Genomic DNA, 24,662 nt, shown 5'->3' on the forward strand with positions numbered 1-24,662 from the left:
ATAAAAAAAAAGATCAAAACTATATATTTCAAGCAAATGGACCTAGCAAGCACTCAAGTGTAGCTGTTAGTTATTTAGCGGCTCTTACCCTGTGAGGAAATGTCATGATACACGACAGAATCCACTAACAAGAGTTTTACTAAGATAAAAGAGACAGACAAGTGCTCAGGCCTGCGGAGAGACACGTGTGGAGAAGAGGGAGAAGGAGGCCGGGAATATGGTGCGGGCTTATAAAGGTTGGGGGGCACATGCGTACACAGGTCGATGTGGGTACTCCACACATGCGCAGATCATATGGTTGCTTTGCCTCGCTCTTACAAAACCACTGGGTCCTGGTCAGGCAAGACGCCTTGACTCAGAAATGGCTATTTTGACCTGGAACTGGCTAGGTGGAGGTGTCTAGGTCTGCCGGGCATACGTAAACATGCCCAACCTTGGGGGCGTGTTATGAATCCATCATCCCTGACTCTTCTTTTTTAAAAAAGAAAAAAAATGTGGTTGAGTGGGTATAGGGTGACGTTTCTCTCAAAGAACGCTTGCGGCTGAAGAGTGGGCGTCGGTTGGCTCTTGTGGAAATCGGGAGGGTAGCTTGTGAAGTCCTGGGAGGATGATGGGGGGGGTACAGAAGTTATGCCGTCCTCTTACACTGCAGCTGTCCATCTGTGCTGTGAAAGGGAACCTTCTGTTTGACAAGATACTGTTGAAATAGAAAAAGCTTAGAGGGCTTGGAGAGATGGCTCAGCTGTTAAAGGCTAGGCTCACAACCAAAAATATAAGAAAAAGCTTAGAGAAAAAAGAATCATTATTATTTTATTTTTGGAGTTGGCATTTATCTGAGGTACACCTGGCCTTAGCACTCTGCTTAAATTTTATCTGAGACAAACCTTATTAGAGGTAGTTTATTTAAGGCACCTGTTACCTTTATTAGTTTAGCATTTAGGAAACACAGGTGATCAGTTACTGAATATTGAACAATGATAGATTGCTGTATTATAATTTTCCTTACCACCTGGATATTTTATTGTTCTTTTTGCCTCCGGCTCTGTGTGGCCCTAGTTGGGAAAGAAAGACATGATACCTAATTCCTCTGGAATTGGTGACAAGGCAGTGGATCCTGATGTCCTCTGGAGCTTGAGAGTGCAAGGCCCTGTTGAAAGGTTTACAACAAGCCCCCCACGGTCGGGCGTGTTTGCATATGCCTGGTGGACACTTCCGCCTAGCCAGGTCCAGGTCAGGATAGCCATTTCCCGGTCAGGGCATCTCGCGTGACCAAGATCCGTGACATTCCACTAGCCACGTAGGTGCACAACATGGCCATGTGATTTACGCGCTTGCCTGTAGTAGTGACGCTAATCTGTCCACACCCAGCCTTTAAAATCCGACGCCATGTTCCCGGTTCCTTCCTCTTCTTCTTCCTTCTTCTTCTCCACACACGTGTTTCCCGCAGGCCTGTTCACTCTCTGTCCCTTTATCTTTAATAAAACTCTTATTAACGGATTCTGTCGTGTTTCGTGACATTTCCGTGCAGTGTAAGAACAATGCAGCTGAAAAACTAACACCTGTTGGTTTTGATGTATAGAAAGAGAGATTTTTCTGGGATGGAGGTGAGATAAAAGGTTTTAGATGAGACAGGTGGACCCAGTGAGGAAAGTCCTCGAGTTTAGCAGTTGTATGAGTCACAAGAATTACCATGAAGGGTCCCTGCCACTAAGGGGAAAGGGGTGAAGGGTGCTGGCCTGGAGGGAAGAGAAGAACCTGATCCCCAATGTGTATTGGAGGTGGACAATTCTTATCACACAGCTGAGGTAATGAACAGTCTGCGTAGCTCCATAGGATAGACCTGAGGTGACATGAAAGGGGAGTTAACAGGCTATCTGGAACAGTTGGAGGGTTGGATAAAAGACCTGGTGTTAGAACTGGCCTTTGATACATTCGTTCAAATGGAGAAATTGAAAGAAGCTTTTTAGGAAGAGGCCTGAGCCTGAGAAGAGCTAGAGGCAATAATCTTACCCAGTCGAGATGAAGTTCCTGTGACATCTTAGGAAGAATAGTTTTTAAAGACTGGTTGGTATGCTCCACCTTTCCTGAGGATTGAGGACGGTATGGGATATGAAAATGCCAAGGAATGTTAAGAGCCTTAGCTAGTGTCTGAGAAATCTGAGAGGTGAACTCTGGGCTATTGTCAGACTGAAGAGAAGCAGGAACCCCAAACTGAGGAATAATTCCTCAGGGAAGGAGGCCTGCAACTGTCTGAGCCCGCTTATTAGAAACTGGATATGCCTCCACCCAATTTGAAAATGAGTCTACCATCACGAGGAGATATTTAACTTCCCTGATGGTGGGCATATGGGTAAAATCGAGCTGCCATTCAGTCCCTGGAAGGGAACCTCTAGCCTGGTGGGTAGGAAAAGGCTGACTCCTGTACTTGAAATTGGCATCTGTTTTTTGGCAGATCTCACAAGAGGCAGTAATAGTTCTTAAGAACTGTAAGTTCTCAGAGGTGGGCTGCAGGCGAGCTTTTATGAATTGAGACAGAGCAAGATTATTAGGATGAAAGAGCTGGTGTAGATAGGAAAGAATTTGTCTAGTGTCTGGAGTTCCCTATGAGGGTGTAGGCTGGCTGCCTGGTCAGTCCGGTTGTTTCCCCTAGAGATAATGGAGCTATCAGTCTGGTGAGACCAGCAGTGGACAATTCCTGTAGGCCTGGGGAGGTGGAAAGCCTCCAGCATGGCCATTATTTGGTCTGAGTTAGATATGGATCCCCCTTTTGCTGTGAGAAGGCCACGCTCCCTACGAATAGCAGCATGGGAAGGAGGATATGAAAATCATATTTGGAGTCTGTGTAAACACTTAGAGAATGTCCCTGTGCCAGTTGGAAGGCATGGGTGAGAGCTATCAGCTCAGCCTGTTGGTTAGTTTTGTGTGTGGGTAATGCCTGTGCCTCTATTTTCTCAGTATCTGACACTATGGCATAACCTGCTTTACGGGTCCCTTCATATAAAAAGGAGCTGCCATCTGTATACCAGGTATAAGTAGCCTGAGGCAATGTGCTCTCCTGTATGTGTGAAGGGTGAGGTAACAGTTCCTCTAAGGTTTCAGTGCAGGAATGAGAAGGAGAATATTCAGCATTAGGTTGAGGGAGGAGGCTTGAAATAGTAAGAGGTGGACAAGTCCAGAAAGTAAGTGTGACATCTTCTAGTAATGCCAACTGGAGAGAAAGAGCACAGGAAGGAGGTAAAGTGTGTAAGCCTTTATAAGTTAAAAGATGGGACAGATTATGATGAGAAAACACAATAATGGGTGACCCAAAGCTTAGCTTTTCTGATTTCCGAATAAGGAGCTCTGCAGCTGCTAAGGCACAGATGCAAGGTGCCCAGCCCTGAATGGTAAGGTCTAGCTTCTTTAACAGATAGGCTACAGGTGCAAAGGAGGGTCCCAGCTGATGTCCTAGAGTTCCCAGGGCAAATCCCTCCTTCTCTGCTACATAGAGGGAGAAGGAATGGGTTAAGTCTGGGAGATGAAGTGCTGGGCCTGAAGAAGGGCCTGTTGAAGCTTTTGGAAAGGTTTAGTGACAGGATGGAGGAGAGGATCATGTGGTGAGCCCTAAGCTGCCTCATACAATTGGTGAGCAAGGAGAGAAAAAGATGGAACCCAAGACCGTAGGAAGCCAGCTATTACTAGGAAAGACAGAATCTCCTTTTTAGTAGAAGGGACTGTGGGGGACTGGATTAGATGTTTTCTGTCTATAGTAATAGCCTTGTGAGTTGGAGTAATGGATAGACCCAAATAGGTGACCTGGGGAGTTGACAGCTGAACTTTAGAAGGAGATACCCTGTAACCCCAGATGGATAAGAAATTTAGGAGAGCAATGGTGTTAATTTGGCTAACCTGTAAGGACGAGCAGCAGAGTAAAATATCATGCATACATATATAATATAATATAATACATACTGTATTAGTTTAGAGCCAGGGTGAGACAGAGAAAGCAGGTCAGAGGCCAGAGCCTGACCAAATAGGTGTGGACTGTCTTTGAATCCCTGCGGCAGAACAGTCCAGGTCAGCTGTGTGGACCGGTGAGTGTCAGGGTCAGTCCAGGTGAAAGCAACGATATTTTGAGACTGAGGACTGAGAGGAATAGAAAAGAAGGTGTCTTTGAGATCTAGAACTGAGAAGTGAGAGGTTCCCGAAGGTATAGTGGACAGGAGAGTATAAGGGTTAGGCACTACAGGATGGAGGGGGACCACTGCAGAGTTAATGAGCTGGAGGTCTTGAACCAGGCGGTAGGTTCCATTAGACTTTTTAACTGTAAGTATAGGGGTGTTAAAAGGTGAAGAGGTTAGGCAGAGCAGCTTTTTCCTGAGAAGGTCAGAAATGATAGGCTTAAGTCCTCTTAGGCTCTGGAGTGAGAGAGAGGGTACTGAGCTTGGGTGATATATCTGGCAAGATCTTGTAGCTGGATAATAATAGGCGGATGGTGTACACCAATAGAAGGGTTTTGGGTATCCCAGACTTTTGGGTCTACCTGAGAGGCTGGCAAGGGAAAAGAATTGTTACAGTCAGTAGAGTGAGTGCCGATAGTAATAAACTTGTTCTACTATCTCTCATTATTCATTTCCCCCACACTATAGCAAAGCACCTATGAAGGTCTTGAGTGTTTCCCTGAATGTATGATGTCTAACTTCATTCTGAAAGTCATGGGCTCTGTAACATCCTACATGGACTGGTTTTGGTTTCAGTTTCCTACAGTATTAATCACCGGACATAGTAACATAGACCATATTCCTAATGGATCTGCTGTAATCCAGACACAACCTTCTATTCTTTCATTGTACAAAAACAACCAGTATTTCCCTCAGTAGTGTGGACTAATCCCATTTCCTAGCACCATTATTCCTACAGAAACCTGGTCACATGAGGCCATTGACAGCTCAACTTGACCAGGATGAAATATCAAGTTCTAATTTGAAGAAATAATTATAGTGTTTCCAGGCAGTAGTACTCCAGCTCTTGAAAGCACATTTCTAGGAGAGCAGTCCATAAAATCCTTGCATAAATAAGCATTTTTCCCTGGGACATGAGAGGTAATGTTGAGTGGAAACATTCCAATTTCCACACCAGAATTCCTTGACCCATAACTGATGGCTAAGAAAGACAGCATACAATACACTGCATCCTGATTCAAAGCATTTACCACCTTCTGGGAAGGACTGTCACAGCCCTTTGTACAAACACCACATAAATGGTATCTTACCTGTGAAAAGCTATGTTACCATTACACCAAGCTTGTTGATAAAGGATAGTGGAGGACATATTAAACTAGTGGTTTCAATGAATATTGGCCTAATGTTGTAAATGTCTTCCTGTGAAGAGAGTTCCTTTGTAAGAAATAATGCTCCATTAGTGTCCTAGTCCCTCCACCGAAAGATGTGCCTGGTTATAGGAGATGACTGGTTTGCTCTCCATATCCTGTATTGCTAAGAGTCTTGGCTAGTGTCACCCTCATCTATTCCTGGGAGTTTCCAGTGCTCTAGGTTTCTAGCTCATCACAGAGTTGTCCTCAGATTCCTAAGATTATCTAAGTACTCTCCTTCATGTGACTGACCTAATCCCTGTGCATATATGTTACAGTGGTATAGCTTAGTCTTCTTGTGTGAATCCTAACAGTCTTATGAGGGGCTGGGTCTGACTCTGTTATCTGATTCCTCCTTCTGATTGTCTCTTCTAGCATTGATAGAAGAGGAAGTGTCCAGTCCTACTGAAACTTTATACACCATGGCTGACTGATATCTGTGGGAGGCCCACATGTCTCTGGAGAGGAACAGGGAAGGAGAACTGGATGTGTCTGTTGTGTGAATAGGGATGAGAGGAGGACTCGTGAAGAGGGGAGGGAGCTGAAACTGATTGTGATTAAAACAGAAACACACACACACACACACACACACACACACACACACACACACACACACACACAGAAACAATGCTGTCTGGAATACCATGATGGTGTGTAAGATACTCAATAAGACACTCAATGTTAGTTTTGACATGTGCATTAGGCTCTGGATAAGAAAATTCATAACAAGAATAAGTATCTAGTCCATTAAGGTGAAAGCATTTTGCTTTCTTCTTTTGAATTTTCTTCCTTTTATTAAAAACAGATACTTTACTCATACAATATATCCTGATCAATTTACCTTCCCTCTACTCATACCACTCCCTCCCACTCCTCGATCATATAGAGATCCCCTTGATTTCTGTCTCTCATTTAAAAGAATGAGCTTCTAAGAGGTAACAACAAGATATAAAATCAGATATAATATGCTAAAACAAAAACCAAAATATCATAGGATATAAGTGACAAAGTCCAAATAGGGTTGTGCATAAATAGCAATTACTTAGAAGACATTCACAGAGCCTCTAGATATCCTGTTTGGTTAAATCAGTTCCTCCTGCTTTCTATGTTCCTGAAGCACAAGTGATGGAGGGATTTACTAATTTCACTGCCAACTGGACTATTTGAGATGTTTCAGTTTGTCTTCTAATGCACATGATTCAAAAGAAATAATAACATTTATCAATCCTCAGACAACTGTCTGTGGGATTTTATTCACTCCACTCTTCCATCCTTTCTTTAGGGAACTTATTAATGTGTTGGAGCACCAACCCATTTATACAACATAATACAAAAGACTTTCACTGCATTAACTTATCCTGTGAACTAGGAAATAGAACTCTGCTTATAACAGCTTCATTTGGTTTGTTAGGTGAAGAGTACATTTAGAGGCTATTAAATTATTATGCTTTATAGTGAAAAGAGAAGGATTTCCTATCATTCTCATATTCTCAGAACAGGGTAAGTAGCTGGTCAACTCACTGCACTAGGTACAGGTATTTATCAGAACAACACATCTACACAATTATTTACTGAGGATTAACTAGGACAGCAGAGGTACAGTAGCACAAAGCATAGAATCTAAACAAGAAAATTCATGTCTCAGTTAGTTGGTCAATTTGGATCTGAATAATTTAGTAAGATTATTAATTTTCTCAAAGTGAGAAATAAGCAGATTTTACTAAATGTGGACATTATATTAATATTCATATACAGATGTATCATAGAAGCAAAGAATCTCTGAGACACAGACACTAAGCAAGGTAGAATCTACTGACTTCTTTTGGTTTGGAAAATCATGATGTGGGGTTCCCTCCATCATAGGATTTTGGCCCTTTCTCTACTCACTACACTTGGAATGCCATCCTCTAATGTCGACTGTTAATACCAATCTCAGTTGTTTTCATATGAAAAGTTTCTTGCTTCATTCTTGTGACCAAATAATCCAAAGAGGAGTTCATCCCTGAGCTCTTACTGCCTGTTGTTTTAGGTGAAATTATGGTGCCTACGGGTGCAGAAGAAAATCTATAAACATATTTTCCAGCTTGTTTTTCACCTGAATACAGGGCCTCAGATGCATAGCCCAAGGGTAGAAAGAGTTCCAGAATTCTCGGTGGCAGTGGAAGAGGTATAAGAAAGTGCTCAGAGTGTGACAGCTCTCTGGGTTACTGTGACAGCCTCACCCATCAATAAAGTTAAAAGTGCATATGGTCACAAACACTTGAGCTAAGTTTAAACCTGCTGGACAGTGTGAGATCTGGATTCATCAGACTTATGTCTGAGCAGACATGTGTGTTGGTGGGATGTTTTCTTTTGGTTATTATTATCAGGATCTTGTTTAATCACAGTCATGCATACGCCTATAGCTCCGCTGAGTGTTATATCAGAATCAAAGAAGATTTTCACCATGAAGGAGATGTAACCATTGGTGTATTTTTCCCAGTTCATACTGTGTACACAGACAACAAAGTTCCACATCCTTATCTGCCAAACATTTACACCAACTTTCGAATACAGTAAGTGTTGTTGTTCATTTATGCTGTTTCAGATTTCAAGTTACAAATGACCCAGGTGATATGTGTATTCAAGCTCCTATGGTTCTTATTTTTATCATGAAATACCCTCTTCCAATCCAAAGTTCCTTATTTAATTGTATGTTATTCTTCATTTATTTTCTATTCTCAAAGATGATACAATAAGTTGCTTGTTTGTTTATTGATTTTTGTTTCCAAATATGACAATTGAAATATTGAATCTTCCTTGGCCATGCCTTTACAGTCACATGTTTCTCATATTAGGTCTTCAGAGGGAGGATGGTTTTATTAAAGTTTACCTTGCTCTTCAGGACACTCTAGAAGTCTATATGTAATCATGTAAAAAGAGGTGATGCCATCAAAAGTTGTTACTATGGAGGGATGTGATGGTAGAGTAAGAAGTTTGCATATGCCAGTTACCACTGATTTAGCAGTAAGGATGTCAGATTTAGAAGTTGGCAATAGTTGCTTGTTGTCAAACAGCTATGACTGTCTTCAAAAATTTTTAGTTAAATTAATTATTTACTAAGATTTTACTACAAGAATCATTTTTCTCTTTTGCATGTCTTTCCATGCATTTCTAACAAGTTTTTAATTTCATTTTCATGGATGTTGTCATAAGAAACATTGACAAGATTGTGGCCACTTAGGGTTGTTTCTTACTAAGTCAGAAATAAAATTAAGTTTGTGGTAGAGAAATATTTTTGTTACTATGAAAGAGTAATATGTATGTGTTTCTCACTTTCCATAACTCCCTCAAAATCTCAAAATCTTCCATTGTACAACACCTTTCCTAATTTTTTCGTACATGTTGAGGAACAAGAAATGTATAGATCTTAAAGCTAAAATTATTTTGTAAGGCTTCTGAGTACATTCTTTATTACACTGAGAGAGTGCATATATGTTTTCAAAGAGGGAATATGTCTGCTCTCTAAGTTTCTTTGTCTTTTTCATGCATATAATTTTTACATATTTAGAAATGATCATCTTAATTATCAAGATTACAAAACATCTTAGCTGTGGGCAGGAATTTTTCTTCACTACTTTGGTTTTTGTGTGGTCTAAATTTTTAAACAGATTTTACTTTAGGTCTATTATAACTATTCAGATGATATGATATACAAACATAAAATTATATATTAATTTCCAGACTAATGTAAGTTTTCTTTTGAGGCAACATGACTTAGTCTAATGGACTGCACATGATACAGACTTTACAAGACATTTTTACCTAATTTTTTGTGTGTCCATGGACACTCATGCCTCAGGTCTCACATGCAGATGAGAGATCATCTGTGGAAGAACAACTTAACCTCCCACCATGTGTGTGTTGACATCAAATTCATCCCATACTCAGTTCTAGGATTTTGCCCTAGGTGAACTATATTATTTTCCATATGATAAATCCTGTTATACATGGTGCCTGTTATCTTTCCAAATTAAAATTGTTACTGTCTCTAGAAATGTATGAGATGAAGAACATGTCTATCCCATTGTCTTTAAATTTTGGTTGACTAGATTTATCAAAGTTGATTACCCCAAATCTCCAAACATTTCTGTTAATAATGTGACAAAAATCCATGTATCATATGAATATTATCTTTTACAATATGGATGTTAGGAGTTTTTCCTCCTCTACTATAAATATATGCCCTTTTGTGAGCAGTTTCACACATCAAAATCGAAAAGCATTTCCTTGCAGCTTATTCTAAAATACTTTGCTGTGGGATGCTTGCTTTAAAATTTTATTACTTCATTTATTTTTGAAATGTAATGTAATTGGAGTATTTCTCTTTTCCTTCCTTACCTCCAAACTTTGTCACATAACTCTTCTTCCTTCCTTCCAAATTTATGGACTGTTTAAAAAATTATTAATACATGAACATAAGGGTACACACACACACACACACACACACACACACACACACACACACACACATATATATATATATATATATATATATATATATATATATATATATATATATATATATATATACATGTTCCTAACTACAAACAGATCTGTCTACATTAATGTACTCCTATGCATAGTTTTGAGGATGACCATTTTTTATTGGATTTTAGATGGCTTTGCTTTTCCCTGTAGAAGACTATTTCTCTGACTTTTGATTTCCTTAGTTGCCTCTAGTTTTTTGTCTAGAAATAAGACCCTGTGATCTTTCTCCCAGCTACTTCAGTATATCTATTATTGTCTTCTTAATTCATATCATGTTCAGGCAGTCATGTTCATGAAACTTTCAGGATAAGACATTGATTATAAAATGTAAAAATTTTCAAACAAATAACTTAACTTGGAATGGCCAAGATTTATCAACATTGTTTTTTAATGATAACAATAAATGCCTTTAGTATCTTTTTTAAGACAAATAGTTAAGAATAATACCATATATATATATATATATATATATATATATATATATATATATATATATGTATAGTATTTTTGTGGAATTGAAAAAAAGCAATAAAGAGATATAACTATCAATTTTCTGGAGCATAACTCAGATAGTAAAGTCAGCTTTCATGTTTCCTCACAATCTGTCTTCCTTTTGTGTATTAGCAGTGAAAATATCTCGATGTCTATCTATATCATGATTCTGAGCTCTTCCCTCCATTGCTGCCTGTGGCCTCATAATCGATCTCTTCTTTCCGTGAAATGAAGCTCTGTGGCCTTTTCTCTTCATATGGTCACAGTGAACTTTGAATGCTCTCTACATCTTTGTATGAAGGTCTCTGTGGACTGCATTAGTTTATATGAAAGCCTTTCTTTGGTATCCATTCTGTTGTATCCACTGTGCTTTGTTTATCCTCACTTGGTACTTTTCATTAGCATGGAGATCTTATTTGCTAGCTCCCCTTTTCTTAGGGTGTTTCACAAAGAATGTGTAATCTGCCATGGTATTTTACAACACAACAAGAAACACACATACAGCTAATCAGATACACACCAACCTACCTGGTGTAAGAATGTTTTTGGGTTTTCGCAGAAGTGAGTACAGATGACTGTCATTGTTAGCACTATGGGAATTCTTTTATTACTTACCTCAATGTGTCACTTGGAGAAATATATGTGTCTATCTATCACTGTATTCACATTCAGTAATAATTTGAACCATTTTAGACTGATTTTGTCTAATAAGATTAATAAATATTAATTTATCCCATGTCACTCTCATACCTAATGTAATTGAATTAATAAATAATGACATCTATGATTTCCAGTTGAAATTAGGCAATGCAGGGACAATAATTCCTACAACACATTCTCTGATTTCTAAACCTTTCAATATGTCTGTCCATCTTCTACAGCAATCATCCAGTGACAATATTGTACATCATAGGTTACTAAAATATATTTATGAAGAGAAAGAATCTTGTATTTTTATTTCTCAACATTTTTGCCAATTTTTATGTTTTTCATGTTAGTCAAAATTTTTAAAAATTAATGTCCATGAAATATATTGAAATCCAAAATCAATTTTAACTAGTACATAGGAGATAGGATTGAACTTTCTTGTGAATAACAATAGTGAATATCCAGATCACAACATTTACATACTTGAGTATGTCATAACTTTCCTTGGTTTTGAACACAGCTGAGTGCTCATTCTTAAAATCCTAATTTCATTTTTTTTCTTTCTATTTCAATCTTTTGGGTTCTGGATAGATCCTACCTATGCTTCTGTGATATCTTGGGCTTCCTTTCTCTTTCTCTGAAGCCATTTTCCATGCAATGTGGCTTCTCCATCTCTGTCTGACCTCCATGTTTGATGAACTCAAGTTCTTAAGCATGGCTGTGTTTCTTCTCTCTCCCATTGTCCTCTTCCAAGAAACAAATATGATGTACTCCAGACCTATCTTAGTGCATTTTCAATTTAAAAATCTAATAATAAAGCATTCAAGCAGCAAAAACCCCACATTTTAGTGTCATATATGAACTTGACATGGAGCAAACTTTAATAGGGCATGGGTAAAGCCATAGAATATGTGGTGATACATAGATTAATTGTTATGGGCTAATTTAAGATATAAGAGCTAGCTAGCAAAAACCTTGAGCCATGGCTGTGCAATTATAATTAATATAAATCTCTGTGTGTTTACTTGGGGGATGCAAGTAGGAGAAATTTGCCCCAACTGTCATCAGGCCAGGACCTAGGAAACCTCCTGACTACATATAGTTTTGTACTGACCACTTTTCTTTACCCTGCAGTCATAGGTTGCACTGTTTTGTGGTATGTGTCATCAGAACATCAATAAGTTTTAGTGTCAGCTGTCGGACAGTGAGTTCAACTGTGTGTCCATGGAGGACAGCAATTTCTAGGGAAGCCACGTAGTCCATAGGAGGGCCAAGATTTTTTAATGTCCTTTTTTCCAGCAGTAAGAAACCATCTTTCTCTATAGATCACACAGTTGACAAACCCACTTGTAAAATCATATCAACTGATGGTCCATGTATATTGTAGTGGAGTTTCGTTTTCCCCATATGAGATGCTGGGCTAGAACAATCAGTTCCTCTTCCTGGGATGAGTTTCCTGGTTTAGGCACAAATAATTTTATTAAAAGTACGTATTGCATCTCTGCTGTGGGATGTTCTGCATGGCAAATGTGTTGCTAATTAGTCAATAAATAAAACACTGATTGGCCATTGGCTAGGCAGGAAGTGTAGGCGGGACAAGGAGGAGAAAAAAGCTGGGAAGTGGAAGGCTGAGTCAGAGAGACACTGCCAGCCGCCATGATGAGAAACAGCATGTGAAGATGCCGGTAAGCCACGAGCCATGTGGCAAGGTATAGATTTATAAAAATGGATTAATTTAAGCTGTAAGAACAGTTAGCAAGAAGCCTGCCATGGCCATACAGTTTGTAACCAGTATAAGTCTCTGTGTTTATTTGGTTGGGTCTGAATGGCTGTGGGGCTGGCGGGTGTCAGAGATTTGTCCTGACTGTGGGCCAGGCAGGAAAACTCTAGCTACAAATGGCGTCCAACGTGGTGGCAAGAGTTTCCACCTAAAAACTGAGAAAAAAAAAGATTCTAAAACGGAGCTAAAAACAGCTTCCTAATTGTCTCTCTCAAATGAGCGGCAGCTGCCTGTTTGAGCTACTGGTGGGTTCCTAGAGTGCGTGCTCGACCTGCAGTTTGGCGGGAATGAGGCCTTTGCAAGTGGCACATTAAGCTGCATGGTGGATTTAGCCTTTGCAGGTACAAAACAAAAAAAAAAGAGGTTTCTGGGCTACACGCTGCTTGGATAAAAGCATAGAGACCCACGATAGCTCCCAGAGCTGGTGGAAAATGCCATGTTGGGAAGCTAAGGTGGGTGGAGCCAGCAGCTACAGCTGCTGCAGTTTAAGGCAATAGATTCACAATAAGACAGATTCAGATGTAATAGTTTACAATATGTGTAAAATATACGTAGGCTTAAAAGAGACAAAAAAGATGATATATAGAGTTATAGAAATAAATACATAGTTTTAAAAAATAAAGTCTTTAAAGAGACAGTAAAGGTAGTATAAAAAATAAGCCACGTAAAAATGGATATTACACAGAGAATCTGCATTGTGTTGTCTTTGGGACTTTTAACTGCAGAAAAACATTTGATTGTAAAAGCTGTTGAGTTATGCTAAAATGTATATTTTAAAGGTACCTTGACTTCAAAATTTGGATATAAGGATATGTTACTTTGGAAAGGAGACTCTGCTTTTATTCCCACAGAAAGCCAGAGGCTATGGATTTGTTCCAGATTAAGATACATCAGGTTTGAGCAGCCAAGACCTCCTGAAAGGTCTCCGATGACACCATGGCCCAGATGATCCAACATCCAGAACGATTTGAAGGCAACTGGCTCAGACGATACACCCTCATGGACTATTCTATAATTCTAAAATTTTCTTTGTATCCCCATAAGATACAGCACCCCCCTCCAGCAGGAAGTAGTAAGAGAAGCTACGCCCAAATTCCCAAATTATATGTAATTTTACTTTGTTAAGGTTGAAACCTTCCTTTCTGGAAAAAAAAAAAAAAGGGAAGTGCTGTGGGATGTTCTGCATGGCAAATGTGTTGCTAATTAGTCAATAAATAAAACACTGATTGGCCATTGGCTAGGCAGGAAGTGTAGGCGGGACAAGGAGGAGAAAAAAGCTGGGAAGTGGAAGGCTGAGTCAGAGAGACACTGCCAGCCGCCATGATGAGAAACAGCATGTGAAGATGCCGGTAAGCCACGAGCCATGTGGCAAGGTATAGATTTATAAAAATGGATTAATTTAAGCTGTAAGAACAGTTAGCAAGAAGCCTGCCATGGCCATACAGTTTGTAACCAGTATAAGTCTCTGTGTTTATTTGGTTGGGTCTGAATGGCTGTGGGGCTGGCGGGTGTCAGAGATTTGTCCTGACTGTGGGCCAGGCAGGAAAACTCTAGCTACACATCTCCCACATTCCTGGTTTCATCATTCATCTGGTGACAGTCTTATCTGAGTCCCTGTAGGTCATAATCAGTCAAGAGGGATAGCTTGATTGACAACAAACTGAACCCAAGTTGGGGCCAGGAGTAGAGTCTTGTACTGGGTCAAACAGTCATTAAACAGTTGATTGTTTTTTTTTTTTTTTTTTGCTCATTAGAAAACCTCTTTTTTCCTAGATACTGTGATTATCAGATCTTAAAACAGTCAACTCGATTGCATTCTTTTATTAAGCTAGCAGTACTCTCCACACATATTTGACATATGGGACAACATATGGCTACAGGGTCCAATCATTTGGATTGATGTATCACAGGGAATTTCCATGGTCCCAACATATGTATAAAACTCCTTTGTGTTTTGTGTCATGCATTGGCAATGAAAAGGTTTTGGGGCATCCGGAAGTTCTAGGGCTGGAGCCAAAATCAGTGATATGTTTAAAGCCTTGAATGTCTTTCATTTAGTCTCAGTCAAGATTAGGGTCTTAGTTCTCCTACTGTGCTTATGTATAGGCATTGCAGTTTCCACAAACACTTAAATACCCAGCTGCACCCAGGAATTCTGGAATCTGTGCCTTAGTCTTTGTAGTTGGAATCTGCAGTTCTGTGTGGTTTGTAATTTTCTTGGGTATATTTTTTATTCAATCTCTGCAGTTATAATTTTAAAATATATCAGTTGGTTCTGACCCTGGTATTTGCCATTGATGAGATCAACAGGAACCCTCATCTTTTACCAAACATATCTCTGGGATTTGACTTCTATAACATCCCATACAGTGAGAAAAACATTCTTATGAATGCTCTTATTTGGCTCACAGGCCTGAGTAACCTTCGCAGTCTTCACTGTAATTATAACTGTTTAAAGGAGAGAAAGTCAACTGCTGCAATAACAGGACCATCGTGGGCAAAATCTGCCCATATTGGGACACTGCTTCAGCTCTACAAATTTCCACAGGTGAGGACTTGTATGGGATAAAAATGCAGATCTCCTTTGCTGACATTTCAGGTGTGTCCATAGGTAAAAAGTTATAATTGTATTAGTTAGGTGTCAATGACAATTGTACAGATAATTTGAGACAGACCTTTATTTCAGTCACTGGGAAAAGAAAGGGGAGGTTGGAGTAGACAAGGAGGATTAATAAAAAAAAAAATAGGCCAGTCATTTTCTGAAAACCTCTCTCACAGAAATTTGTCTTACAATCAGGGTGAATCCAACATTGTGCTAACCATTTCCTTATGTTTCTACAGAACAAGGATTGTGCATAATGCCATTGTTCTTTCTCTTGTTTCCATTTTTTTTCTCTTCAGCTCACTGTTGGTCCTTTTGAGCCTATCTTCAGTGACCGAAGTCAGTTTATGTCTCTCTACCAGATGGCCCCCCAAGGCACAACTCTGTCTCTTGCCATGGTCTCTTTGATGCTTCATTTTGGCTGGACATGGGTTGGGCTGCTTATGCCAGATGATCACAGAGGGACTCAGTTTCTAGCAGATATCAGACAAAATATGGAGAAAAATCAAGTCTGCATAGCTTTTGTTGAAATGATCCAAAGCACCTGGAATTCATTTTCATACAAATACTGGAAAAGTCTTGGCATCATCCAGGAAACATGGGCCAATATTATCATCATTTATGGTGACAATGATTTGTTACAAGGTTTAATGACAAATCTAGGACAACAAATTTTCACAAGTAAAGTCTGGGTCATGACCTCTGAGTGGGATGTTACTAATAGCGCTGATTATTTCTTGCTGGATTCATTCCATGGAAGTCTCATTTTTTCACAACACCATGAGCAGGTGGCTGAATTTAAAAATTTTATCCAAACAGTTAATCCTTATAAATACCCAAAAGACAATTACCTTCCTAAATTGTGGTTTTTGTTCTTCAAGTGCTCATTTTCAGAGCTGGATTGTCATCTTTTGGAGAACTGCCAAAACAATGCTTCCTTGGATTTACTGCCTAGACATATGTTTGACATGGTAATGAGTGAAGACAGCTACAATACATACAAGGCTGTCTATACTGTGGCCCAGAGTCTCCATGAGATGAGTCTTCATCAAGTACAAATGCAACCATATGGAAATGGGGAAAGATTGGTGTTCTTCCCCTGGCAGGTAATATTCCTTCCATTGTATTAGAGCATCAACAATGTGAAATTTTGAGAGTCTTCAGAGGCACCAAATTAGGTATTACATATTTCAGAATTTTACATATAGTATATGTATGTATACATTCCCATGTGCATGTGTGTGTGTGTATGTGTGTGTGTGTGTGTGTGTGTGTGTGTGTGTGTGTCCATCTACAGGAGATTCTTCACATGTTATCCTATCTTCCATGTCAGTGCAGATCTTTCTGTTCATGTTGCTGAGGAATAAGGTGCTAGTGGCAAGGAGGAAATGATTTTAATGAATATAAAATTTATGTCACAAATAGCTGCACAATTTTTTCATTGTAATGATTACACCAGAAACCTAAGAATTTTCTTAGTGAAAAAATGAAAGCTCATTATCCCAAGTTGTTAGTACATAAATGATTTCTTTTAACTACTATTTAGTCATAAGTACCCACATTTTATTCAATGAACTTTGGGATGAACCCTGTGTGTAAATGGGTATAGCTTTCTATTAAAGAAAATGAGATTTGCTTCAATCAATACTCACCGATTCCATTTCTAAGTTTGTATAGAAGATGTTCTTGAGGCTGACCGTTCCACAGATGTAGAATTGTATCCCATTTACATAGGTCAACATTGCTGACCTTCAATGATACCTACATTATTATTGTGTCCTACACCACAGATTATGAACATTGAGAGTTATTCTATAATCCATTATTGGTCAAACTATCAGACCTACATTAAAACATGTTCTTGCATCACTTTCATCTTCATCCTTTCTTGAGGAATATCCACATGGGAGCCAATATGGCTTTAGAATGGAAACAGAAGTTAGATGATGATAAGTATGATATTCTCAACTTTTGGAATTTTCCAAAGGGTCTTGGACTTAAAGTGAAAGTAGGAAATTTTTTGCCCAATGCTCCACAGAGTCAACAGTTGACTTTTTCTGAGAAGATGATACAATGGACAGAAAGATATTTAGAGGTGGGTTATATGTTATCTCAATGCATTAAACTTATCATAATAATACCAATATATCCTCCAGTATAACAACTTCTACTTTTGAAATTAAATCCCAGTACTATAAAATTCCCAGTAGACAAAGACAAAAAATAACTACTAAAAGACGGTGCTCTATAATCCCCTGATTATTTAAAAAGGACTTTTTAAGATTTAAATGTCTGCTAATATTCAGTGGTGCATGGGTTAAATTTCATCACTTTGACACAAATTAAGTACACCTGAGAAGTGGTATATGCAATTCTCATAAAGTCTCCCAGGATACTCTGATGTAGAAAATCTCTACATTCACAACAGAAAACTGAATAAATTATATTTTCTTGCTATTATCAAACACCATCACCAGAAGTGACTTTTGGAAAAAAGAGTTTATCTGACTTATGGTTCTGGAGTTTTGGGTGTCCTTTATACTCAGGAGGCATGCCAGTGTGTCGCATCTGTGGAGAGATGGGTAGGAAGCTGAAAAAAATGTCTCAGTCCACACACTGGAGGCAGAGAGTGAATACTGAAATTAGGTGAGGATCATAAATTTTCAAAATCCCCAACCACTGAAATAACTCTGCCAATAAGTCTGCAACTCTTAACATTGCAATAACTCTCAACTAGCACCACCACTGAGGAAATACATATTCACATATCTGAGTTTATAATTGCCACTTTTCATTCAAACCAATTCACAATGTCTCTATTAGAATTCCTTCACTGTTTCTGAAATTTGAGTAGTTCGTCTTGATTCCATGCTTAAAAATACAGAAGATAAACAGTTACCATTACTTTTATCCATCCCTTGAATTGAAATACTATAGCGTGCATGTGTTTATGTTATTACTTTTTCTGCTACTGAAGATACATACATACCTAATGTAACTTACACAAGTGTTTCTTTTGGATGACAGTATAAGCCTTCAGCTCTTATCTTAGGAAATTGATTGCTCTAGGAGGATGAGGTGACTGATGACATCATATTCTCAGTCAATAGAAGAAAAGTAAATACAATGAATCACCTTTTTCTCATTATTTATTCTGAGAAAACAGCCTACAGAATGATGATGCTCACTCTCAGGGTAAACCATTTAAACTTTTCTTTAGAAACACTCACAGGGATGCTCAACAATTTGTTTACATGGTGATTATAAGTCCTGTTAAGTTGACAAGCAAGACTTACAATCATGGTGGAAATAAAGGTTTCTCAATGCATTAGAAAGCAAGCTCAATGACAAGATCCATCTGGAAGAACCACTTGACCTTTTAGGTCATGTCTTCTATGACCTCCGTGCATCAAAACTGTCCCTACTTCATTATGATCCAAACTGTATAATAATGGGATAATCCTCAGACCAATTGTGTATAGATCACAGATGCTCAAATTCCTTTTCTACTTTTATAGGAATAAAACTTGCAAATTAGTTATGTGATACTAAAAATATTATTGAAAATTTCTTTCCTTTTTTTGTGACAGGGTTTCTCTGTGTAGCTTTGTGCCTTTCTTGGAACTCACTTGGTGACCAGACTGGCGTCGAACTCACAGTGATATGCCTGGCTCTGCCTCCTGAGTGCTGGGATTAAAGGCATATGCCACCACCGCCCGGCTTGAGACTTTCAATAAACCATGAAAATTTGTTAACTTTGCTCCATTTTCTCTCAGATTCCTAAGTCTGTGTGCAGTGAGAGCTGTGGTCCTGGATTCAGGAAAGTTTCCCTAGAGGGCAAGGCTGTTTGCTGCTATGATTGCACTCCTTGTGCAGACAACGAGATTTCCAATGAGACAGGTAAGAATAAATCTTCCAGGAATGGTTCCACATTTCTACAGGATTCTGCATTATCTTAAAAACTGAAAAATATCTAGAAAGAAGTGAGACAAATGTATTCCTTCTCTTATTTAGGATATGAAATGTGCATCACCATGTCTTGAAATAGTGCAGAGTAGGCACAGAAATTTATAATTGATTTACATTTATGATCAACTTCAGCTATTGTTTCCTACAGGAAACCCCTTTTCTCTGTACTAATCAATATGCTTTATTTCCCCACATAATTTAACACAGTAATAAATTACACAAAATGGATGTTTTCCTAAATGTATTTTAATAATAATTAGAATTCACCTAAATGTAGGATAGGTTATTTTAATAATGATTCTTCCTAGCAAGAACAGAAAATTAGAAATTTGTGTTTAATATCCCCACTATATAATTATTGACTGTAGAGCATAACTAAAATTTCAAATTTCCTTAATGAATAGGATTATGTCCATTTTTATGCTCCAATTCTGAGAAACCATATATAAAACAACATCCTCAAAGCAGTTCCAACAGTCTGTTACTGAGAATTGTACCAAGACCTAAGAGCTGCAATGAAATATAGAATCTCCATTTAGAAGAATAGGTCCTAAATGTATTCACAGCATATTTCATTGAGAAGCAAAATCTTTATAAGCTGGTATTTCCATACCTAATAATAAATTTGTAACCAGGTTAATTTCAATTTTGAAATTTTGAAATATTTTCTACTCTTTGAGAATTTCATACTATGTATTTTGATCATATTCATACCCTCCCAAATCTACTTTCCTACCTAATTTCTTTTCTCTTTTGTTAAAAAAATTAAGAAAAACTCATTGAATTCAGTTTCTGCTACCCAAATACACTTTCGAGTGCAATTCCGAATGGAATATGGACTAATTCCTACTGCCACATTCTTAAAGTGTAAAGTGTCTTTCCATTATAACAGCTATGAGGTCAAATAACTTCTCAGTTAAGTGTAGTATTTTATGCCAGCTCTCAATACATAATGATATTTGGTCTGCCCTGAGCTTTCACATGTTATATGAATGGATTCAAACCTCAATTTTATATATTCAACTGCCCAGCTGTGTCTACAAGTTTCTATTCCCTTGAAGTATTTCATGACCTCTGACTTTTACATTATTTCTGCAACTTCTTTCATGGATATCCCACATTGAGATGTAAAAGACTGTGCCCTCAAGCTGTTATTCAAAAGAAACAAACTTTTAGTGAATATGCATGCACAAATTCACACACACACACACACACACACACACACACACTCACATAGTCATTTTTCTAACATGTGCCATTTGCCTTTATTAAGGAATGTAGTTATACATGTTAGTTGTCCATTAAAACTTAGAAAACTAAAACAAAATGAACACCTCCACATAAAAGAGAAGGAAATAATAGAGCCTGAGGTTGTACCTTGAAAGTAGGTCCTAAGAACAGATATATCAATGTGTCACAATAGCTGAGGAAACATTTACAAGGTATATAAAAATAAACTTTATTCTACTAAAGTGAGTTCAATAATATTTGTTATTAAAATTTGTCAACAAAATAAAATTGAAAATCTGGTGATTAGTTTCTTTTTAAAATCATACAAAAATAACAATGGAAATCTGGCGTGCATAAATCACTGTTCTTGTACTTCAAATACAAGATGAACTTATTGAATTTTCAAGAGCAGAATATTATAACACTGTTTTATTTCATACCATAAAACTGTCTCAGTAGTTCTAACCTTTCCCCAGTTTGAATGATGACTATTCACTAGTGCACTAGTCAAGCCTGTAACAATGTAGTAATGCCTATTTACTAAAGCTTCCACAGAGAAGAGTCCATATTAGAAAACTGAAGCATTTTATAATGATAAGACAACTGATACCCTATGTTTAAGAAGAGTATTTTTATGGAAATAATTTCAAGGGCATATTCCCTCTTTTGCACTACTCAAATTAATAATGTGGTATGACTTATGAAGTGGTTTCAGAAATAAAGTATGTTCTGTATTGTAATTCAGTATTCTAATAACTTGCAAAAGAGATACATGAATAGCACAAGAAGCTTGAAGGTATATAAGAGAGAAAACTGTAAGGTGTATTTAATTTACATCACTATAAAGAAAATGGGTTGTATGAGAAGCTACTAGTAATTGTAACTACTAACAAAAGAGGAACATCACTTGTACTTTAAGGTTGTGGACTCTGAAATGTTGCCCATATTTCGGTTGTTGTCCCCATAATATGTATATACTAGCATCACTAAATACACTCAGTGAGTTTTAAAATGTAAAAAGAAGAAATAAGACCGCACATTAAGTTGGGAAGTAAAAGTGGGAGAAGTTGAAGAATAGAGCAAGAGGAAAGAGGGTTGAGTTGGATCAACACACTTTATAACTTCACATGAATAATAACTGAAATATCAGATAAGGAAGTTGGGTGGTATAAATAGGAAAATGTTCACTACAGAGTTTGTGTTTCTTTGTCCCTGAGAAAAAAGGAAAGTGATGTAGATAGCAGTTCTGTCAAAAAGTACAGAAAAATGGCTTAGAATAAAAGGGATAACTTCAGCTTGGATTAAATCTCACCTTCATTTCTGATAAGATATGGAAAAGTGCATGAAGTGTCCAGAGAGTCATTATGCAAAGACAGAGAAGAAACACTGCCTCCAGAAAGCTATGAGTTTTCTTAACCATAAGGACCCCTTGGGGATGTCTCTCACAACCATAGCTCTGTCTTTCTCTGTACTCACAACTGTGGTTCTTGGACTCTTTGTGAAGCACAGAGACACTCCAATTGTCAAAGCTAATAATAGGACCCTTAGTTACACATTGCTCATCACACTCACTGTCTGTTTCCTATGTGCCTTGCTATTCATTGGCCGTCCCAACACCACAACCTGTATCCTGCAGCAGATCACATTTGGAGGTGCTTTCACTGTGGCTCTTGCCACTGTGTTGGCCAAAGCTATCACTGTGGTTATTGCCTTCAAGGTTACTTTTCCAAGGAGAGTGGTGAGGTGGTTAATAATATCAAAGGCTCCAAACCTTATAATCCCCATATGTACTCTGATCCACCTGGTCTTCTGTGGAATATGGCTAGGGATCTCTCCTCCCTTCCTTGACCAAGATGTTCATGCTGAACATGGACATATCATCCTTGTGTGTAACAAAGGCTCAGATTTTGCCTTCCATGGTATACAGGGATATCTCTGCTCCTTGGCACTTGGGAGTTTTACTATGGCTTTCATGTCACGGAATCTGCCAGACACATTCAATGAAGCCAAGTTCCTATCATTCAGCATGCTGGTGTTCTTCTGTGTGTGGATCACATTCTTCCCTGTCTACCACAGCACCAAGGGGAAGGTCATGGTGGCTATGGAAGTCTTCTCTATCTTGGCTTCTAGTTCAGCCCTCCTCGGCTTCATTTTTGTCCCTAAGTGCTATATTATCTTAATAAGGCCAGATAAGAACTCAGTTCATCATATCAGGAACAGGCCACATACTAGAAGGAATAATCCTCTCAAAACCTAGTTTAAAACTCAACATAGTTCTCATATTAAACATGAATTTCAAAGATGAAGTCCGCCGGGCGGTGGTGGCGCACGCCTTTAATCCCAGCACTCGGGAGGCAGAGCCAGGCGGATCTCTGTGAGTTCGAGGCCAGCCTGGTCTCCAAAGCGAGTTCCAGGAAAGGCGCAAAGCTACACAGAGAAACCCTGTCTCGAAAAACCAAAAAAAAAAAAAAAAAAAAAAAAAAAAAAAAAAAAAAAAAAAAAAAAAAAAAAAAACCAAAAAAAAAGATGAAGTCCAGTTGATCTCTACTGAAAATATGTGTTATGCAGTTAGGGTATGAGTTTGATCCTTTGTGCTTTTACATGGTCATCTGCTTACAGGAAAATTTCTGTCTACAGTCATCCAATTTTATTAGAGCCTCTTTATACTGGAGCTATTGGAGTTATCCACACATGAAATCCAGGTTGTATTTTCTTAAGAGCACGACCTCAGTATGTATCTTGGCTTGTCTGAAACCTTTTATAATATAGACTGCTAAGATTCATGTTATTGATTTAAATTGCTTGAAAGCATCAAGTATATTCTCTTTTCCAATTGTACTCATCACATGTTTTAAATTTTGAAATTGTATCCTAGTAAAAGTTTATCTGGTCTTTCAATCACAGTGGTAAAATATATAGATCAAAATTTTATTTTATATTCAAATTTTAATATTACAGATTTTTACAAGAACATCCACCTGTTTCTTAAAGTCTCAAGGCTCTTCACTAAATTATTATGCTTTCATTCATGTTTATGTAATTATACTGAAGAATATGGGATTTTCAAAATGTAAATGTAATCTTCTTGAACATAATATTTCATCAGTCATTGAATAACATGTTGCATGCTAAGTTAGAATGTAGACTTACTTCGAATTATATTTTATTACCCAATGTCAAATGTCAGTCAATCAGAACAAGTAACTAGGTCTAACTACATGGATCCCTTATTTGCCCTCATATGATGTATGTCACATTTCCACCTGTTTTAAGTCTAGCTAACTACCCCCCCCCCGCCCCCAGTTCCCTTTTAATCTGGGCATTTGCACATCATTTATCTGAATGCTTCTTCTAATTAACTGCTTTTCTTTGAATTAGTATATACTCTTCATTTAAAATCATGAATAGGATACAATGTGCCACTTTCTTATTACATATTTCTCTAGAATTCATTACCACTTCATACAAATACATACAATATATGAAGTAAAATATTTTCTATTTCCACATCATTAAGCAATAGCAAAATTGTATAAAATTGTTGGACTTTTACTACTGTGAGTTTTGTTCTAGCTGTGGTGACTTCTTGCTTTTATGTGTATATACCAGGCTAGGAAGTTTCACAGATGCTATTGTTAGCTTTAATTGAATATAATTACTGTTGTCAAGAGGGAAACCAACCCTAGTTATGGAAACCAAAGCAACAACCAAGAACTATTGAAGTCTTGGATCTCAGAGGAGAAGCTACAAGTGCCGCTTTACTAAATTAGCATAGTCCCTAAACATTCTAAATATTTGTTCTCATACATACAATTAAGTCTATTCTTCAGATCTCTTTAAGGATATGTCATATTGAAACAGATGCATACAATTATACAAGACCACAAGCAATCAAATTAAATAATTGTGGATCCCAGTTCCCATTGATACATTTACAGTAAATACTCCCCTAAGGTTCAGGTTTCATTGATAAAGTTGGGACAGAAAGAATCTAAGTGCCTCAGCACCTGAGAGTTTGCTGTGAGATTATGTCTCTTAGGAATGTTATACATTATCCAAAA

At 37.9% G+C, this 24,662-nt stretch overlaps 1 protein-coding gene across 1 annotated transcript; it reads left to right on the forward strand.

Annotated features, from left to right (window-relative positions):
* The first annotated feature begins 3,576 nt into the window (after positions 1–3,576).
* LOC128124291 (vomeronasal type-2 receptor 116-like) lies at positions 3,577–22,858 on the forward strand. Its single transcript, XM_052760453.1, has 7 exons — positions 3,577–3,596; positions 7,738–7,905; positions 15,048–15,348; positions 15,702–16,508; positions 17,279–17,497; positions 19,179–19,302; positions 21,930–22,858. The coding sequence occupies exons 1-7, from the start codon at positions 3,577–3,579 to the stop codon at positions 22,856–22,858; spliced, it is 2,568 nt and encodes an 855-aa protein (XP_052616413.1).
* Positions 22,859–24,662: the final 1,804 nt, after the last annotated feature.

Source organism: Peromyscus californicus, unplaced genomic scaffold, assembly GCF_007827085.1.
Source record: "Peromyscus californicus insignis strain IS unplaced genomic scaffold, ASM782708v3 Scaffold_4__1_contigs__length_199733344, whole genome shotgun sequence".
Classification (NCBI taxonomy): Eukaryota; Metazoa; Chordata; class Mammalia; order Rodentia; family Cricetidae; genus Peromyscus; species Peromyscus californicus.